Source organism: Cavia porcellus, unplaced genomic scaffold (genome assembly GCF_034190915.1).
Source record: "Cavia porcellus strain 051 isolate PalLab524CR breed Dunkin Hartley unplaced genomic scaffold, mCavPor4.1 scaffold_22, whole genome shotgun sequence".
NCBI lineage: Eukaryota > Metazoa > Chordata > Mammalia > Rodentia > Caviidae > Cavia > Cavia porcellus.
In genome coordinates this window covers 48,214,174-48,232,510 of record NW_026947505.1, presented here as the reverse complement: position 1 = coordinate 48,232,510, position 18,337 = coordinate 48,214,174, and the positions used below count along the sequence as shown (strand labels likewise).

General features: G+C 34.1%; 1 protein-coding gene across 3 annotated transcripts in view; it reads left to right on the top strand.

Moving 5' to 3' along the window:
• The window catches only part of Ibtk (inhibitor of Bruton tyrosine kinase), a 78,267-nt gene extending 61,373 nt beyond the window's left edge, over nt 1-16,894 (top strand). For all 3 annotated transcript variants that reach the window (XM_063233128.1, XM_063233129.1, XM_063233127.1), the window contains exons 26-29: nt 3,528-3,674; nt 12,142-12,213; nt 12,608-12,737; nt 15,629-16,894. In XM_063233128.1, the coding sequence (XP_063089198.1) occupies nt 3,528-3,674; nt 12,142-12,213; nt 12,608-12,737; nt 15,629-15,760 (481 nt within the window). In that variant the 3' untranslated portion in view covers nt 15,761-16,894. The remainder of the gene's footprint in view (nt 1-3,527; nt 3,675-12,141; nt 12,214-12,607; nt 12,738-15,628) is intronic.
• Nucleotides 16,895-18,337: the final 1,443 nt, after the last annotated feature.

Sequence of the window (18,337 nt, the reverse complement as noted above, 5' to 3'; positions counted from 1 at the left end):
AGGTTAATAGGACCAACCTTGTTGCCATATTACAAGTTATTTCAACACCAGCAGATTCAACCATATGTCAGTCATGTACATTAAAACATGTGTTAAGGTCTTTTAGCAGTGACCCATAACATCTGTAGTATACTACTAGTCTAGGAGGATGATTAAAAAGAAAAAATAACAAATGAGGGAAAGCGGGGCTTGAATTCTGGTAGCATCATTTTTATAGCCAGAGTAGAGGGCTGATGGAGGGAAGGTTTGAAAGAATGTTTGGGGGAAAGGGAAAAGGGATGCTGAAGGAAGTGAATAAAACTAAAGACTGAGGGAAGCTGTAGGAGATCCAGAACTTGTTAATTTGCGGATAATGATCTTGTGTTTGGATCTTCCGTATGCAGTTATGGTTAAGGTTACCCTGACTTGCCCAAGAAAGGTATTATTCAAAGCTCTATTTTTCTTCTTTACATATATACAGATGCTTCCCATGTATATGCTAGATTAAAAAAGGAAAGGAAGACAGGGACGATAGGAATAAGAGAGGAAGCCAAAAGGCAACCATCCCTCCCCCTAGGAAACTCCACACAGTTACAAAAACTTAAAATTAAATTGTCCGTCACAGTCTCTTTTATATTGCAGTCTGAATTCTGGATGGGTTTCTGGGTCTAGCTGTATCCTGCACTCCCACTTTCCTTAGAATATGTTGTGGCTGCCGCCTGCTTCTTTTCCTCACTGTTTTCACTCTGTTGTCCACTTGTGCAGGACTCCGGGCTAGTCCTTCTCTATGATTTGTTCAGTTGCCTTCTTGTGCCTGAGAAGGCTTGTTGATCCTGATTCTGCTTTCCTCCTACAAATCGTACCCTGCATGTGAGTAACTGGAGGACTTTGCCTTTGTGTTAAGGTCAAAATCACTGAGTTGAGTTGAAGGGTACAGTGTGGTTTGCTTAGCACCCAGTTTTCTGCCCATTCTGCACAGGTCTTCTCAATATCTGATCTCTTCCTTCATGGCAAACCCTGTAGGTGCCTCTTGTATTCTCCACAAGGTTTCTTAATAGTCATGCTGGAGGACACCCTTTGACCAAGGTACCACTCTCAGGCTCTCCACAAAGCATCGCTCTGCAGCCTGTGGACTTGGCAGTGCTGCAGAACCCACCAAGCTCAGCACTTCCAGCTGGGGTGCTGAGAGCTCCTGGGCGGGCACCTGCAGGTAGATGGTGGGCAGTGAGCAGGGAATCCCACAGGCACGACCCTCCTGGTAAGTAGGGGAGGAACTGAGTGACTTCCTGTCCAGAGCCAGTCTATCTATTTATCTTTCTGGGTTCTCGCTGTTCACAGTTGCTGCCTACTCAGTAACCCCTTTAGCCATGCTTTCTCTTTGCTTAAATCCAGGTCCCTTAGCGGGATCATGTGCTTCTTTTCAGCTTTCCCCAGAGCCCCTAAGAGTTTTCTAAGATGCTCCTGAAAGGCTTTTCACTCTGCTTAGTGCCTAGGATTAAACCATATCCCATACTAGATTCAAGTCTAGTAGATTTCTCTCGGTGTCTGCCTTCCTGTGTGCTATTCTCTTAGCTACTTCAGTTTCTGTGTAGTACCTGTTTTTTCTGGAGCACACCTTTGGAACGTTTCACAGGCATTGCTGCCTCCAAACAGATATTCTCTTGCCACCCTTACTTGTGTCTTATATTACTGAATTCTAGGGATTATTTTATAGTCTGAATACAAGTCTTTATCCAATCAATGTATGTTTTATATATTTTATTTTCTTTATGATTTCTTCTTTTGAGCAGAAGCTTTTAATTTTGGTTAGGTCTAACTTACTAAATCTTTATTTGATGATTATTGCTACCTGTGTCCTCTAAAAACTTTTGCATACCAACTTATGATAGTGTTTAGTTATTTTCTAGATTATTTAACTTTTGTATTAAGAATGTATCACATGAATCATGGTGTATAGGATGACATGGAGTCAGGGTTTATGTTTTATAAAGACGTTCAGTTGTAGTTGTGCCACTTATTAAAATGCTTTGGCCATTCAGCTATTGAAAGTAAAACGAGTACATAGTACAGCTGAGGGGCTAATGGATCTTCTCTGCTCTGTTTTGATTTGTCGGTCTTCATGCCAGTATCACACTATGGTGATGACTCTTAATTTGTTTTATCTTTTTCCAACTTTAGTTTTTTTTTGTTTTTGTTTTTTTTTTTAAGAAAGTATAGGCTTTTTGAGTTTCATACAAATTTTAGAATCAGTTTATCAATTTTTTAATTTAAAAGCCATTGAGGCTAATTAAATTTTTTAGTATACTTCTATATAGAATTTATTCTTATAAATTTTTTTCAGGATAGTTGTCCATAGCATGTAATTTGACATTTATTTGCATCAAGTTGTTTATAATATTTCCTTATGATTCTTTTACTTTTGTAATACTGTGTATATTCTCTTGCCTCAAAACAAACTATCCCCTCAAAGAACCTTAAAAGGACCAGCATTTATTATCTCACAATTTCCTCTGGAACAGATACCTTTGTTTTGTGTTGTACAACCCTGTTGTAATCAGGGTTTGACCAGGGTTATGAAAATTTCAAGATTTGACTTGGGGAGGATCCTATTCTAATCACACTAACATGAATATAGGTTGGATTGACATTTTTTCTGCTGTCATTACATTAAAGATATCTTTCCAGTTTTCTGCCTCCATTTTTTTCTGAAGCAAATACCCATTTTTTATTGTATTTGTTTGGCTACTTTCAAGATTTTCTTTTTAGCTTTAAGAAGTTGTGCCTAGGTATGATTTTTTTTTTTTTGCATTTATCTTTTTAGATGTTTGCTAAAATTCTCACATTTTTATTCTCTTTTTTTTTTTTTTTAATCGGTACCAGGGATCGAACTCACGACTGCCTACTTGCAAGGCAGGCGCTTATGCCGCTGAGCTAAATCCCCAGCCCCAAAAATTCTCACATTTTTAAATTTATGTCTTCTCTCAAATTTTAAAAAACTTTAGCAATTGTTTCTTGTAAATATTTTTGTCTACTGTATCTCTCCTGTGCTTCTGGTACTCCAATCATACAAGTTAGACCTTTAAAGATTCCATAAATCATCACTGTTGATTCAGATCTTTCTATTGATTTATCTCATTTATTCACTCTCAGTCTGCCAAGTCCGTCCTAGTGAATTTTGTTTTTTATTGTATTACAGTTCTTGAAATGCCAAGAATGTTGTTGTTTCTTTTCCTCTGCCAAGTTTACCTGATCATTATTAAGTCATTCTCTACATTTTTGTTGCTATACTCTGAGGCATAGTTACAGTAGGTATTTCAGTGTCATTGCTAATTTCAATATCTGGGTTTATGTGCTGTGTTGGTGTCCATTAGCTCCTTTTTCTTATTGTATAGTTTTGGTTGGTTCACCATAGATGGCAATAATTCAATATCAAGCTGAAAACTATAATTATATCATTATAAAATGTTTGGCTTGTGTTCTATTGTCTCATTTAATGATGCCCTTTTACGAAATGGATGTTTTAACATGAACTTTGCTTTCTTTTATAGGACATCTTCTCTACATTCATTTTCCTCCAAGTCATTCCGGGATTTTTCGTTAGAAGACAAAAAATCTGTTAACCGTAGTGCAGGAGATCATGTCAGAAAAGCTTGTTTTAAAGGAATTGAAAATTCTCAGGCGCCGAAAGTTATAAGGTAAAAAAAAACAAAACAAAAAAAACAAAAAAAAACCTATAATGTATGTTATACTTAAATATTATAAGTTGCTTTTATGCTGTGAAATGATCTTAAATCTTTTATGAAGCAGATTGTAGTTCTTCAATAATGGAGAGCTGACATCAAACTTGGAACCCTCCTACCTCAGTCACTTAACTCATCTAGGATTACATGTGTATACCACCATGCACAACTAAGAGGCAGGTTTTTATACATTGTTTTACACTCAGTTTTAAAATTAGAGCATGTCTGTTTCTTTCTCTCTTTGGTATATTTTGAGTAAAGTGTATGTATTTAAACTATGTAACATGAAGTTAGTATACACCATGAAATCCATACCACATTCAAGATAGTGAACATAATTATTATTCTCAGAAGCTTTCTTATTCCTCTTCCTCTCAATCATCATTTTACTTTTCTCAGTATCTAATCTTTGTATATTAGAATTGTATATCATGGGACCATTCAATATATCTATCATCTTATAGAATCTTTTATTCAGCATAATTATTTTGAGACTCATCGATGGTGGTATACATGTTTGTTTTCTCTCTTTGTATGATGTGCTGCAGTCTGTCTATCTGGTATAGTAACAGGTATTATCATATTTTTGGATGTTTCTAATTTTTTCTGTAGCCACTTTTGGTAATGGTTTTTAAAGTTCAGTATATTTTATTATTTTATTACTTTTTTTGGTCCAGTATATTTTAAAAAGATGTTTCATACTTTTAAAAATGTGAAAATCTACTTACAATTTTAAATAGTGTTTTAATAAAAATAACTTCCCTGACATCATGTGTAAATTTGTTACGATAGCTCAAAAGGGAAACTCCTTGAGGTTTTATAAGCTCAATGTTAGAAAAAAGGAAAATATTTGAAAATGGTTGGATAAATGAAGACGTAGTGTCTTGTTTCTGTAACTGTGACATCTCCTAAAAATATTGCTTCTTAGAGTGTTTTGATAAAACAAAAGTGTAATAATGTCAGTTGTGACCACATTGTTTTGATTAACATAATAATAAACACTTTTTTGATAGTTGTTGAACCTTCTTTTTTGAAATGAAATCTTGTGAACCAACCATTCCAATGTATCAAATAGATAAATATAAACTCTGAAGCAAGGAGTGGACTGGTAACATAGTGGTTTCACCTCACATTTAGCTACCTTCTTCTCAGGTAGCTTCAGAGGAACTGACTTGTAACAATATCATTTGGAAACTATCCACTAGATAAGATGTTTAGACATTTTTATTGCTGGTACTGCAGCTGGCTTCCTTATTATGCATAAGTCCATTTAGAAGCAAAGTTCTTGAGCCATTGTCTTATAAGGCAGAAAGTTAGATTTCAGAAAGAATCCGTAGAAGTCACCTGTTCACCTCTGTAACTTCAAATACTTTAAGCAGTGGAATGCTATTTTAAAATAAAGATTGTGGGCTAGGGACTTAGCTCTGGCACAGTGCCTGTCAGGTAAGCACAGTCATGAGTTTGAGTGTTTCAAAAAAATACAAAATTAAAAAAAATAAAATAAAAATCATAATTAGAACCTAACATAAAAGACACCATTTAAATCTTTTTACATATTAATTTGCAAGTTAGAATTGTGTTGTTTGATGAGATCACAAATGTAAATTGGGTACCATTTAAGATATTTATAATCAGTATGGGATATAATAAATTTTTAAAATTACTACAGTAAAAGAAACATTACCATTAATCTTCCTCAAAATATTCCCTCTTATTTGGAATCACTTATCTTATCGTTTCTGCACTTTCTGAAGCATTTCTGGAAGTCCTCTTTTGTGAATGACTTGAATTGTGTGGCCTCGGTGTCTGAATTGATTGAGAGTATTTACCTTGCGGGGCCATTTTGACTTTGAAGGAAAAAAACAGTCACACAATGCAGTTAGGAGAATAAGGTAGATGAGGACCACCTTTATGTCCTCACGTGTCTTTTCTAAGAAAACGAGAATCAAGCAAAATGTAGAAAAAACAAAACCCATTCTTCCTGATCCCCCCCCCCCAGTAGCTCTGGAAAGTCTTTGAATCCTCTGTGTTCTTCACTGATTATCAGTCTGTCAACTAGGACATGCAGTCTCTAATACTCGTAAATGGTATTTCTGTAATATGTATACCAAACCATCTTTAAGACTCTGGCCCTCGTTCATGCTGCACCTGGGCTTCCAGAGTCACCCTCCTGATCGGACTGGCCATGGCCTTTCTTCCAGTACATTGAACTGATTTGTTCTTTTTAAAATATAGAGTTTATTGCTTTTAGGATAAAAGCTAAAATTGTTAATCTGATCTTCAAGACCTATGTACTCCTGCCAGCCTCTTTAGTTTTGCTTATAACATGACCTGTGTAGTTTAGCTTTCTTGGATTATTCTGAAATGTGTTATGTGTCTTTCTTGGTTTTTACTCCTTGACTAGATGGTTTGACTCTTTTAGTCTTTTTGGTTATATATTTGGGAAAAGTCCAATTTTGTTTTATCTTCCACAGTTATAATATCTATTAGTGTGATATTTTGTTGAATGTTTTCAAGTACAAATATTTTCTGATCTGTGTACTTAACTTGTTTTCCATGAGAACAAGAAAGATGTCTCTCTTTGCTAGTCAGGTGTCACGGATGCTTGGAATGAATGGTTCCTAGCTTGTAGCGGGTGATAAGCAAACAGTTGAATGACTGAATAAATCAATGAGTTAAAACTGTAGCTCTGTTTTAAGTGAAATTTCTAATATAGAGAGTTATATTGTTCTAATATAGTGAGTTATATTGCATGACTTAAATGTATGAATTTAAAAGTATGAAAATTAAGATTTTTATAGCATTTTATATTTTAAATATTAACTATATTGACGTTTAAATTTTTTTTCTTGGATAAGTAACTTTTAGAACTCACAAAATATTAAGAATCTGTGGTTTCATAGTTGATCGCTAGAGTGTGCTATAACATCAGAGTTCCTAACTGAAAAATGTGTGCCATAATAAGTACATTTTATGAGGTTTGAATTGAAGAGCGGTATGGTTCAAACATGTATTTATGGTATGTTTGTCATGTAAGTTAATGTTTTGAATTACTGTGGCTAATATTTGATAATGATTTTGAAAAACATAGGTTGAGCTTTAGTTTTTATTTCACCATGGATATTATTTAAATAGTAAATAACCTTTTAAAAATGGAAATACAAAGCAGTTGAGACAAAATAAAATGTTCGCTAAATTACAGGACACCTGCTAGAAACAACATTCTACTGACTTCAGTTTGGTTTATATAAAAATAAAATACACAGGCTCATCCTTTAACACATTTAAAATGTAGTTGGTAAATTTAAATGGGCACACATTTAAAAGTTTTATGACATAAAGAATGAAACCATGGTACTATTTAACAGTATTTAAAAGGTCACAAAAGTGATACATGATTACATGCCAGATAAGTGGTTCAGAGAAAAAAAAACCATAGGCTAAAGTTATTAGGAACAACAACTTTACTGAGAAAGAAGGACTTGAACGGTTGTAGCTTATAAACATTTTTATATTCAATTACAAATACATGATTGTTATGTTTATAATCATGAATAACAAAATAGGTCGATTACTGATTCCTTTTATTGTCACGTTTTGAACTTGGGGTTTCTAAAAGAAAAAAGGAATATATAAACAGGAAATTATGTTCGAGTGTGTAGGATGGAAAATACTATTACTGAGCTTTTGTTGGATCATTGAAGAGAACCGTCTCCAATGTCACTGTATGAATGTCCACTTTATATGCTTTAATTTTGTAATTTGGACAACTGTTTCTGGGAAGATAATATGTAACCTATTAACTGGGGATTTCTTACTGTATATTTTTTTTCTTGAAATTCTCTATTCCTTGTACCCTTTTTTACTGCTTTGTTTTTTCATGTCCTTTTTTTCTCTTTAAAAAAAAAGGAGTTAAAGCAGTAAGAGGAATGCTTACGATCGATCTTTTGCTGTGTTAGGGTAGCAGGAGCAAAAGGGGCTCATTTCAGGAAATTCTGAAGATCAGACATTCTTGTTTTAATTTTAGAAATGTGACTTCTCCTTCCCCCAAAGGCTACAGCAAGCAACGAAATATCATTTAGCACTGTTAAAAAGTAGAAGAGAGGGATTTGTACAGTTTCTACTTGTTCATTGTTACTTATGTATTTCCTTTCATTTTGGTCTTTAAATAACTTCTTGTATAATTCTGGGCAAGAAAATGCTTTTGTGTTTCTAATTATCTAATTAGTAAGAAAAGCTACTTACAAAACCAAAGAGCTATCTTATATGTCTTTGTAATTAAGCTAGTATAAAATTTTAAGTAAAATAAAAACAAATTATATTAACAAAATGTAATTTATCTTAAAGTCTGTTTGATAAGAGTAATACTCTTTGGTTTGAACAAATCTTTCATGGAACAGTAGCTAAATTTTTATATTGCCCCTGTGACTCTCCATAAGGCTATAATCTATTTTTTTGCTGTAGTTTAGTGATACTATATCAGTGTTTGAAACCTAGAATATTTTTTTGTCCTTTAAATCACAGCATAATTTTACTCAACACATTTTCTTTCAGTTGAAATTTTAATGGACTTGAAATTGTTTTCAGTAAATGTGTATTTAATGAGATTACTAATTGAAAAATTACTAATGAAAAGAATTCTGGGGTTATAGATTTAGGAAACATATTTCAGTGTCTGAGCTTTATCATGTATGAAATGAAAATTGTAATGTGCATCATACCAGTTTACTATGAGTCTTAGTGAAAGTATATGAAAGTGCTTCATAAAATATGAAATATTTCATAAATTATATATTATGAAATATATATTATTAAATATTACATATGAAAGTGCTTCATAAAATATGTGCCTTAGCAAGGCCTGTACAATACAAGACACTTCGGTCCAATTGTTCAGGTATTTTAGCGAGGAACATGCTTTTAAAGGTAGCTTGTTGCTGCTTCTTTTTTGACAATTAAATAAAATTGAATGGTTGTAAAGTATTTTTGCATTTCTTTGAGAATGGCAGAACATTTTAATTGATCCCCAGAGCATGAGGAGTATATTTTAGCATCTTGAGTCATTCTGTGTTTTTGTTCTATATTATTACTTTAATGCTGTTGAAAATCTGTGTCCTACAGCCATGGTAACTGCCTTTAGACCTTCCAAAAGACTTAACCAAAGACATTTTTGTTTAGTTTCTCGCTAAGGTAATTTCATCAGAATGTAGAATTTACATGCATTTATTTCATATTCTAGTCTAGATTTTCATTATCTCATCGTGTTGTTATAAGTTTATGCTAATATTTGCCTAGTTTATTTTCTTAAAACTTCGTTTTTTTCTCCTGGCCTGAAGCTGTCTTCAATTTTGTCCTAGAGATTTCTTTTGGGTGTTCGGTAGAGATCTAGCAGGTTTCAAGCTTATAGAAAGGGCATCATTAAAAATTAAAATCCTATAACTGGAACTATTCTCACTTCATTTTGTATTTCATTACCTCTCTCTGAAAGACAAAGTTATCAGTAATTCAAAGGAATTAGGAACTTAGAAAAAAAACTACTTTTATTTTACCTGATATTTACAAAAGGTAACGTATTTCAAAATAAAAACTTTGACTTTCCTCTTTCAGTCATTTATTCTCTAATTACTTTTTAATAAACAAATATGTTTCAGGTGTTCTGCTGGACATTGAGGTTCAAATATGAACAAAACAAATGAAATACCCTGAGATACTAGTGTAGCATTTAAGACAGACATTTAAGCAATATTGACACAGTATATGAAGCTTTACAATAATAATTCAAGTTCTATAGGAAAAGAAGGAAGGTGATGTTGAACCACTCCTTAAAAAATGAAAAGACTGACTTGGAATGTATTCCAGACTAAGGGAAGTAAGTGAGAAAGTCCTGGATCTGAGGCAGCTTTCTGCTACTTAACCCAATTTGTGAATCACGCAAGTTTTATTTAGTTTCCATTATGTATAATGAAAATAACATACATGTTTTTCACAAAGTACCATGAGGATTAAATGAGACAGTACTTAGGCTGTCAGTTCATTTGTTTGCCCTCACACACATGTCAGGTCTACACATTTTAGTTTTCAGTGCATTTTATATACTGTGGCCTTAGTGGTTTTTTTTTTTTTTTTTATTTCCCATTTAAGTCCCTCCCTTACCATCAATCAGTTATTTTTTGTTTGTTGAAAAAAAAGCCCTGCCTTTAAGTAAGCTACTAAAACTTTAACCATGTGACTTCACGTATTTATACAATCCAAATCCTATCTCTAGAGATCTCCCCAGTGTTACTGTTATTTTCTTTCATTTTATGTACCATTTTTCATTTTATGTTGCTTTCTGAATCCATGGTACTTTGCTTATGTAGTACAATCAGTTACAATACTCATACTGTTGTACGCTTAAGTATAATTTTTTTTTGGCTCACATACAGTCTTTATTTTAGTATTTATTAGTAGAAATAGATCTTCAAAGCCTGCTATGTGTTTAGATAAATTCTACATTCTCTTAAGGTTTTATCTTTCATATGATTTGGAGTTATTTGGCCTTCAAGTGAATTTAATGTATTATCTATGCACTTGATTCTGTAAAGACTGTTTTTTTAAATTTTTTTTTTTTTATTTTAAAGAGGGTAAAACAGAACAAAAGAGATCACAAGAAAACAATGTGACATAGATTTCAAAGCAAGACAACAGGAAATCAACATTGGCTACCATAATGTCTTTTGTTTTCTTCTAAATAGTTGTCTATGTCTTCACACACAATGAGTTGATGCAAAACAAAATAGTATAAAACTGATCAGAACAGAGTTATGGGTGGAGGTATTCAGACCTTCAGAACCAAATAATAGGAAAATCAACAATGGCTACCATGTCTCTATTCTCTTCAAAATAGCTGTCCATACTTTTATGCATGTTGAAATTAAATAATATAAAACAGACTAAAACCACTCTAAACGAATAAAATCATTACTGGATTTTATAGCATGACAATAGGAAATTAGCAGTGGATACCATAATGTCTTTTTCTTCAAAGTAGCTGTTCATTTCATCACACATAATATAATCGATTTTCATAAACTGTTTTAGGAGCAGTTCTAGGCATGTATAAGCCTCTACAGGTGCACCTATCCTTTCTGCATTAGAGGGAAAAACAAAACAAATTACTAGAAAAACAAGAGACAAAAAAGACAAATAACAATAGCAAAGAGCCCAAAACAATGATGAAATAGGCTTTCAAAACAAGTTGGTAGGAACATAAAACTAAGGTTGTAGTATAGACTGTTTCGTATGTATGTGTTTGTACTAGGAATCAGACTCTAGACCTTGCACTTACCAGGGAGGTACTTATGTGTAGACATTTTTTTTTAGATTTTTTAAAAACTCAATTTGAGAAATCACGCACAATCCATACCTTACTCAACGCAAAGAAATTTTTGCACGTTTCAAAAAAAAGGCTGAACTTATGTTCTGGATTTCCTAGTTCCATTTCTGAATAAAGAAATACTCATTCAGTATTACACATTGCTTGCTAATAAATCAGATTGTCAGAGATGCTTCAGTAAATTATCTCTATGTCAAAATCGTATCTTAAGAGTGTTAATCAGCTTGATTTTTAGCACCGCTCATAGTTCTCAGACGTGTTGGTAACTATACGTAACTGAATTAGGAAGTCAGTGTCTTAGGCCTGGCTTTCTGTGCTCATCTAAGTGTTACTTTGCTCATTGCTGAAAGAAGGCATTTGATTAATTTAGGTAATTCGTACGTACTTCTTTTGTTCTAAAATTGTCAATCATTATACTACTTTTTTTTCAGTTTTCTTAGAATGCTTCCCATCTGCCTCCTGCATACTTTTTTCTTATTGTCTCCCAAATTCTTTCTTTTTGCCACCTTTGAAGTGACTAAAACAGTTTGATTTTTAGTCTTTATAGATAATAGAACTCAGCTTGTTAGATACTGTCCTAAATTCTGTTTTATGTTATTTTATATGTTGTTTCCTCATCTAGCCTATGAAATATTAGAGATCAAGTCCTGTACTCCTGTTTATAATCCTTAGCTTATCCAAGCATATTAGTCATCCACAAGATTTGGTGGTTACAGTGGTACCTGAAGGCTTTTGTTTGTGAACTCTACATCTGGTGATGAATGTAACTTTGGCCATATTTCCTGAATAAACACAATGTGGTCATCTTTTCCAGAATCATGGAATGAATTAAATTGATGAACTCAGGTACTGCTGTATCTGATTTCTATGTATTTTGAAATAGTAGTAGAAGTATCTGTAGATTATTTTGTCAACTTGTAATTTTAAAAGAGGGTCTGATTGAATACATTGATTTGCCTCCTGAGGTAGGAGCCTGTATCTATTAATCAGCAATTTACTCACAATTACTGTAAGCTTTAATCTCCAATCTTAATGTTTTCTTTGCAGATGTTCTACTCATGGTACCTCAGGACCAGAAGGCAACCATATTTCAGATTTACCACCTCTAGACAGTCCCAAGTAAGGTTAACTGATTGATTTGTGGCCTCTGAAATTAAATTCCTGCTTAGCTTTGAAAGAAAATGCTATGAAATTGGAAATACTAAGCTATTAAGTAGGATGCATTATTTAAGTATTCTGTACTCCACACTTTTATCTTTTTTGGTTGTTATATTGCTTTGACTCCATCCCCACTTTCTGGAATTTTAAAAAAATTTCCTGTGTAACACTGATCCAAATAAAATAATAACTATTCTTTTTTCCGTTATCTTGTCATTGTGTAAGCTCTGCAAACACTTCTCAGTCCTCTTACATAGTTGTTATGGGGGGTGATGTAGCATTGCTTATTTCAGAGAAATTCTTCATTGCCAAAATTGGAGAAGGTGATTCAAACTCATTTTTATTCTTCTTACAGTCCCTGGCTATCTTCTTCATTGACGACTTCTGTGGTAGCTCCAGTTACTTTTGCGTCTATTGTAGAAGAAGAGCTACAACAGGAAGCAGCTCTTATCAGAAGTCGAGAAAAACCCTTGGCTCTGATTCAGGTAAATAATAAACCTACTAGGGCTTAATTTAGGGAAGAACTACACTACATTTTATCTTTAGATCTTAAGAAAATTGTATTTGTTTGCTTTGGGTAGTTTGATTTATCAAGTTAAAAATTGAAATATATCAGTTAAATTTCTTAAATTATAAGCAACAGATACCAACTTTGGCTAACTTAAGAATGAGAGAATTTGTTTGAGGAAATTATGACTCGATAGATTTGGCGGAGGGACTAGACAGCCAGGTTTGTACCTAGACCCATAGTGGCAAGATGTATTTATTTTTGTTCTTTACATATTTATTATATTTATCACTTTTTTTTTTTAACAATTTACATTTATGCTTCTAGGCAATTTATTTTAAAAAGAGAACAGTAGCTTTCTAAGAAACTAAAGTTTCATTTAGCATGGGATAAATTTTGTTTTATATTTTAAATCATGAGAAGATTTCGAGCACTTGCATAATAATAGAAAATATCTCAAGATAAATGAATGTTGAAATGAATGAATTCAGAAAATTTTAAGTTACTTTTTCCTTCTACTTAAAGATTCAGATTCAAGGAAGGTAGGGTGCATTAGTTTTCTCATCACTAAGGCACAAAACCCAAAAATCACAATACAAATGAAAGGTTTAGTTTATGGCTTCAGTCATGATCTGCTTGTTTAAGGAAGATACATCATCGTAGAAAGACATGGCAGAGCAGAGCTGTTTAGTTCACGGTGGCTGGAAAGCAGAGCAGGGAAAGAGTGCCAGAATAGGAAGTACAGAGACCCAGACAAAGATCACAAGGCCTCCATGATGTACCCCGTGACACCTAGAAGCATGCTCCACCAATTTGAAACTCTACCTACCTGCCACATTTTACCTGCTTTCAATTTGCTTCCTAAATACATCTCCTTAACTCATATTTCATCATCATGTAAAGAAAATAGCAAGTTCATAATTCCACCGATCTGTAATACAACTATCCTGTGTCCATCCTAGAAATGCAGTAATCCTTTTCCCAAAGTCTCAGCAGTTCAGCATTTTTCAAATGTCTTTTCTGAAACTCAAGGCAAGCTCTGTAAAAAGTCAAAAACTATATAATCCTGAAGTACAGTGATACGGATTTATCCCATTCCAAATGAGAAACGAATAAAGGTATAGCACAGAATACAACCAAAGGGCAGACATTAAATCAGACAGCTCCATGTCTGCTGTCATAGACACATGGTGGTAAAATAGGAGTTCCAAATGGCTGAGGTGGTCAAACCCCTAGTGCCTTGCATGCTTGCAGCTGACACAGCTTCTCTTTTGGGTAACTACTCATAGCCTGCAGCTTTCCTGGGCAGACATTCTACATTCTTGGCATCTTTAACTTCCTAGAGTTTTCACTGTACCTTTGGCTTCATTCCCACAACTGGGCCTTTCTTTGAATCAGAATGGAAGCATCCCTGACTCCACAACTCTGCATGCCAGTAAAGAAGTGTGATGCGGGCAGTACCAGCATCTACTGCCTGTGGAAGCAGTAGTGAGGCCCCCATGAAGCGTGGCTGCAGCAGCCTCTGAATTTGTAGATGGTTGAGCACGGTGAAATGAATACCAGGGAATTCATTCCCTAGGAGGTCTTTCTCTAGCAGGGGTTACAGGGACTCTTCTCAAAGAAAGACAAGTACTTTTTTACCCTCAAACATGCAATAAGTGGGGTCTTAATTCCTAAGATACCCTCAAGATATCTTGTCTCTCTATATATGTAAAGTACTGTTTTTCCTTTTAATGACACTAATGTCTTTAGCAGCCACACCTGCTTTGGTCCTAACTTGTGAGCCCAAATTTTAAGAGTTTCAAATTTTTCTGCCCTTCTTTTTGCCTCTTATTTTCCCTATAAGTCTGACTAAAAGCAACCATCCATACCCTTGCTACCAGCTGAATGTTAGGCTGTCTTGAAATGTCCTCCTCTAGATTAATGAGTGTACCACCCTTTATCTGAGTCTTCCACAATCTCAGAACATGGGCAAAAAGTAGACAAATTTTTCCAGCATATAACACACACTATCCAACTTCCAGTACAGACCGTGGGCCTGGCTTTTACTGTTTGCATTCCTGTCAACAGATTGCTCTTCTAATATTACCCACTAAACACTGTTCACAGCAGTATAGAGCTTCTCTAACCTACATCTCCGAACTTTGCCAAACTTCTCCCACAATATAGTTTCACAGGCTTCTGTCATATCATCATAGTAATCACTCTATATCTCAAGTACCAGTTGTTCTTATTTGTCAACTAGTATGCAATACCCAACACGTACAATTTAAAGGAAGAGAGGTTTAATATGCTCACATTTCAATCTGTGATCACCCAGCTCCAAAGCAGAGGTGTGGTGGAAAGGTGTGGTGGAGCAGATATGCTCAGTTCATGGAAGCTGTGAAGAGAGCAGAGGAGGAATGCCAGAGTGGAAGGTGGAGGGACCAGCCGTAGACCCAGGGTCTGCGTGTCCACCAGACACTCCAAAAGGTGCTTCTCAAAACCAGCCAGATTGGAACTCCATGCTAACTGCCACACTGGAAGCTGGCTATTCTAGAGAAGACCTCAAGGTTTCTCCTTACCAAGAGAAAGTGAGGTACAGTGGACCTCAGTTCGCAAATGTTTCTGTTCACAAACACTTCAGTTCACAAATGGAAGCGTTGGGCAAAATTTTGCTTCCATTCATGAATTCTACATCAGGTAAGGAACACAGCTGTGGCCATCTTCCTGCGCAAACACAGCCATCCTCTCCCTATGGTGGATGGAACTGAGTTCATGATCCGAGGTACCACGGTACCTGGTGTAATTCTGCTGTATGATGTCCATGTAAAGGTGTATCCAAAAACGTTAAAGCAGATTTTCTTTCTTTCCCCTCCTACTTTTCAGATTGAGGAGCGTGCAATCCAAGATTTGTTGGTTTTTTATGAGGCATTTGGCAACCCTGATGAGTTTGTCATTGTTGAAAGGACAACGCAGGGACCACTGGCGGTGCCCATGTGGAATAAGCATGGATGCTAGTTCACCGTGGAGCTGGGATGCAGTTTTCATAATTTGTGATTGCTGTAACAGTATAAACAGATTTGGTAATAGATCATTCTAGATAAAATAAGAAAGGATCTAATTTCTTTACTGTAGTTTATAATGTTTGTATGTTTAAATGTTAAATTCATCAAAATTGTGATTTTAGTAGCTTTTTATGTGAAACTGTCAGGGACAACTTGCTAGGTTAAGTTTGAGTAAGATTGCCTCTTCTAAATAATCTTATTGAGGAAAATATGAATGAAGTGCATAATTTGAGAGGGATATACTAAAAGAAATAACTTTTTCACTTGAGAGAAATAATTCAGGAGTTTTTGTCATTTACCTATTGTCTCTACTTTTTAAATAAGACATCAGTGAGCTTATGATAGGCACATCAGTCATTACTTCTGATCTGTTTGTGGCCAGACTTTGCATTTTCTACAATAGTTGCATCACTGTTCTTGTTGCTTTTTAATTAGGCTGTTAATGTTCTGATCTGCTTAAAGCCTCATGTGCATGAGTGTCATATTTCATTTTGGACAGCACATTGTTGCTTTTGTAGTAAACGATGGGTTATAGTGGAAAGAAAACAAGAACACTTAGCTATTTGGAGCAGCTTTGTCCAAGATAATAGTTTTTATTTTGCATTATTTTAAAAAATTATTATTTTTGGTAAGCAGCGGTACCATTGCAAAAGCCTAATTGTGAAAGAATTAATTTCACAAAGTATTAAAATTTTCTAAGAAAAATGTTTAGTTATACATAGAAGAGTTGAATAGTTGGGAAGATTGTTGGTTTATAATTACCTCTATTATCTTGTTTAATCAGAAGTCATGTGAACTTGGATTATATATATCAGTGTGCAAATTGTTTACAGTATGCTGTTTGATTTGTTTCTGAGTGTTTAATGTTTTTTAATGTTAAATCTGTGCTTTAGTACATGCACAAATTGGGAAGGTTAATGCTCTAGTTTCTGGAGAATACACCTCGGGGAACATGTAGGTAATTCACTGCTACGATTCAGTTTGTGGAACTATTAGGGAAACTAACTCAGTGTTTCAGGTTTATCTGTACCTAGAAGTTGCAGATATATAAACAGATGTTCAATAAAGAATAATTTGATCCATTTCACTGCTAGTGTATGCTTGATATCTTGTACTATATTGAAAGCTGTTATGGAAAAATTACTAATTATTCCTTCTTATATGCTGCACTAAAAACCAGTATGTTTAAATTGATGCTATATCCATTGTTAGACTGCTGTTAACAAAGGGACAGTTTGCTAAATGTAAACTTGTGAAGGTTTTATGTGTATTTGAGCAAATAGAGAAAAAATGAATTTGATAGTATTTTATTGATGTTGTAAAGAAACCTCCTGAAGTAATTGGTTTATTTCATTTGAAACTTGATATTCTGTGCATACTAGAAACCTTAATATTTAAAAATGCTATAATGATTTTCTTGCTAAACTCCATATCTGCAAGTTTTTGCTGGCACTTGTCTTTTAAAAATCATAACTAGAACAATTGTATTTTGTGGTTTATTTTATATAGTGAATTACTATATTAAGTTTCATTGATAAGGGGAGACTTTTTTGTTAGTAAAGTAAAAGAACAGGATTGGTAAGAACTTTGTTTCTTTATAAATGATTCCATGATAGCAACATAAACCATTGCCACAAAAATAAAACACAAAGAACACAAGGAAGTTGTAGGTTTTGTCCTCAAGTAATAAAATTTTTCCTGCAGTCATTAATCTTTAATCCTATAATAAGAAAAACATAATAAAATGAAAGGAAATCTTGAAATGGCTAAATTAAACGATTAGTGGCATGGAGAGGTCTTTAAGACTGACTAAAATAGTTACAGAAGGTTTAAGTCTAGAAAAATGATGGATGTGCAGAGTATTGGGTTGAGAGAGTTTCAGAACAGAATATAATTAAAATGTGCAGTAAAGTCAAGAACGTTGACCAAAAATACTCGGATTCAGTACCCTTCATTCAGATCTAAGGAGATAGCTTTTGAGAGAATTATGCTTCATGTAGGAGCAACAGATAAAAGGTATCGGTGAGCTGGTTGCCTGTAATGTTTTTAGAGGCTGCATTATATATTTTTTCATGATAACAGCAGCTGTTAGTGGTTTCAAACATTGTTAGATATGAAAAAATTTTATTGCTTAATTGGAATATTTATTTTGTAAATTAAAGAAAATTCAAGAAAAAAAGATCACTTAATGAAGACAAATGTGGCCCAGAAATACAAAATTTGGCAGTGTAAAAGATGTTTTCAGAATAAATGACAGCAATCTTTGATGAAAGGATTGGACATAGGAAATTAAGACACTCATGACGATGCCTGTATAGTACGTATGTATGTGCTTGTGATGATTGTTCAGGTATGCATGATACCAAAACAACCTGCTAAATATATACACCAGCTTATTACTCTGTGCATATATACAGATCATGTTCTTCTCCTCCTTTATATCTTACTGAGTATTCTTTAAATACAAGAAGATAAAATATTTTTAAAGAGGAACTACAGTGGTAGGGGAATGGGATCTGACAGAGTTGGG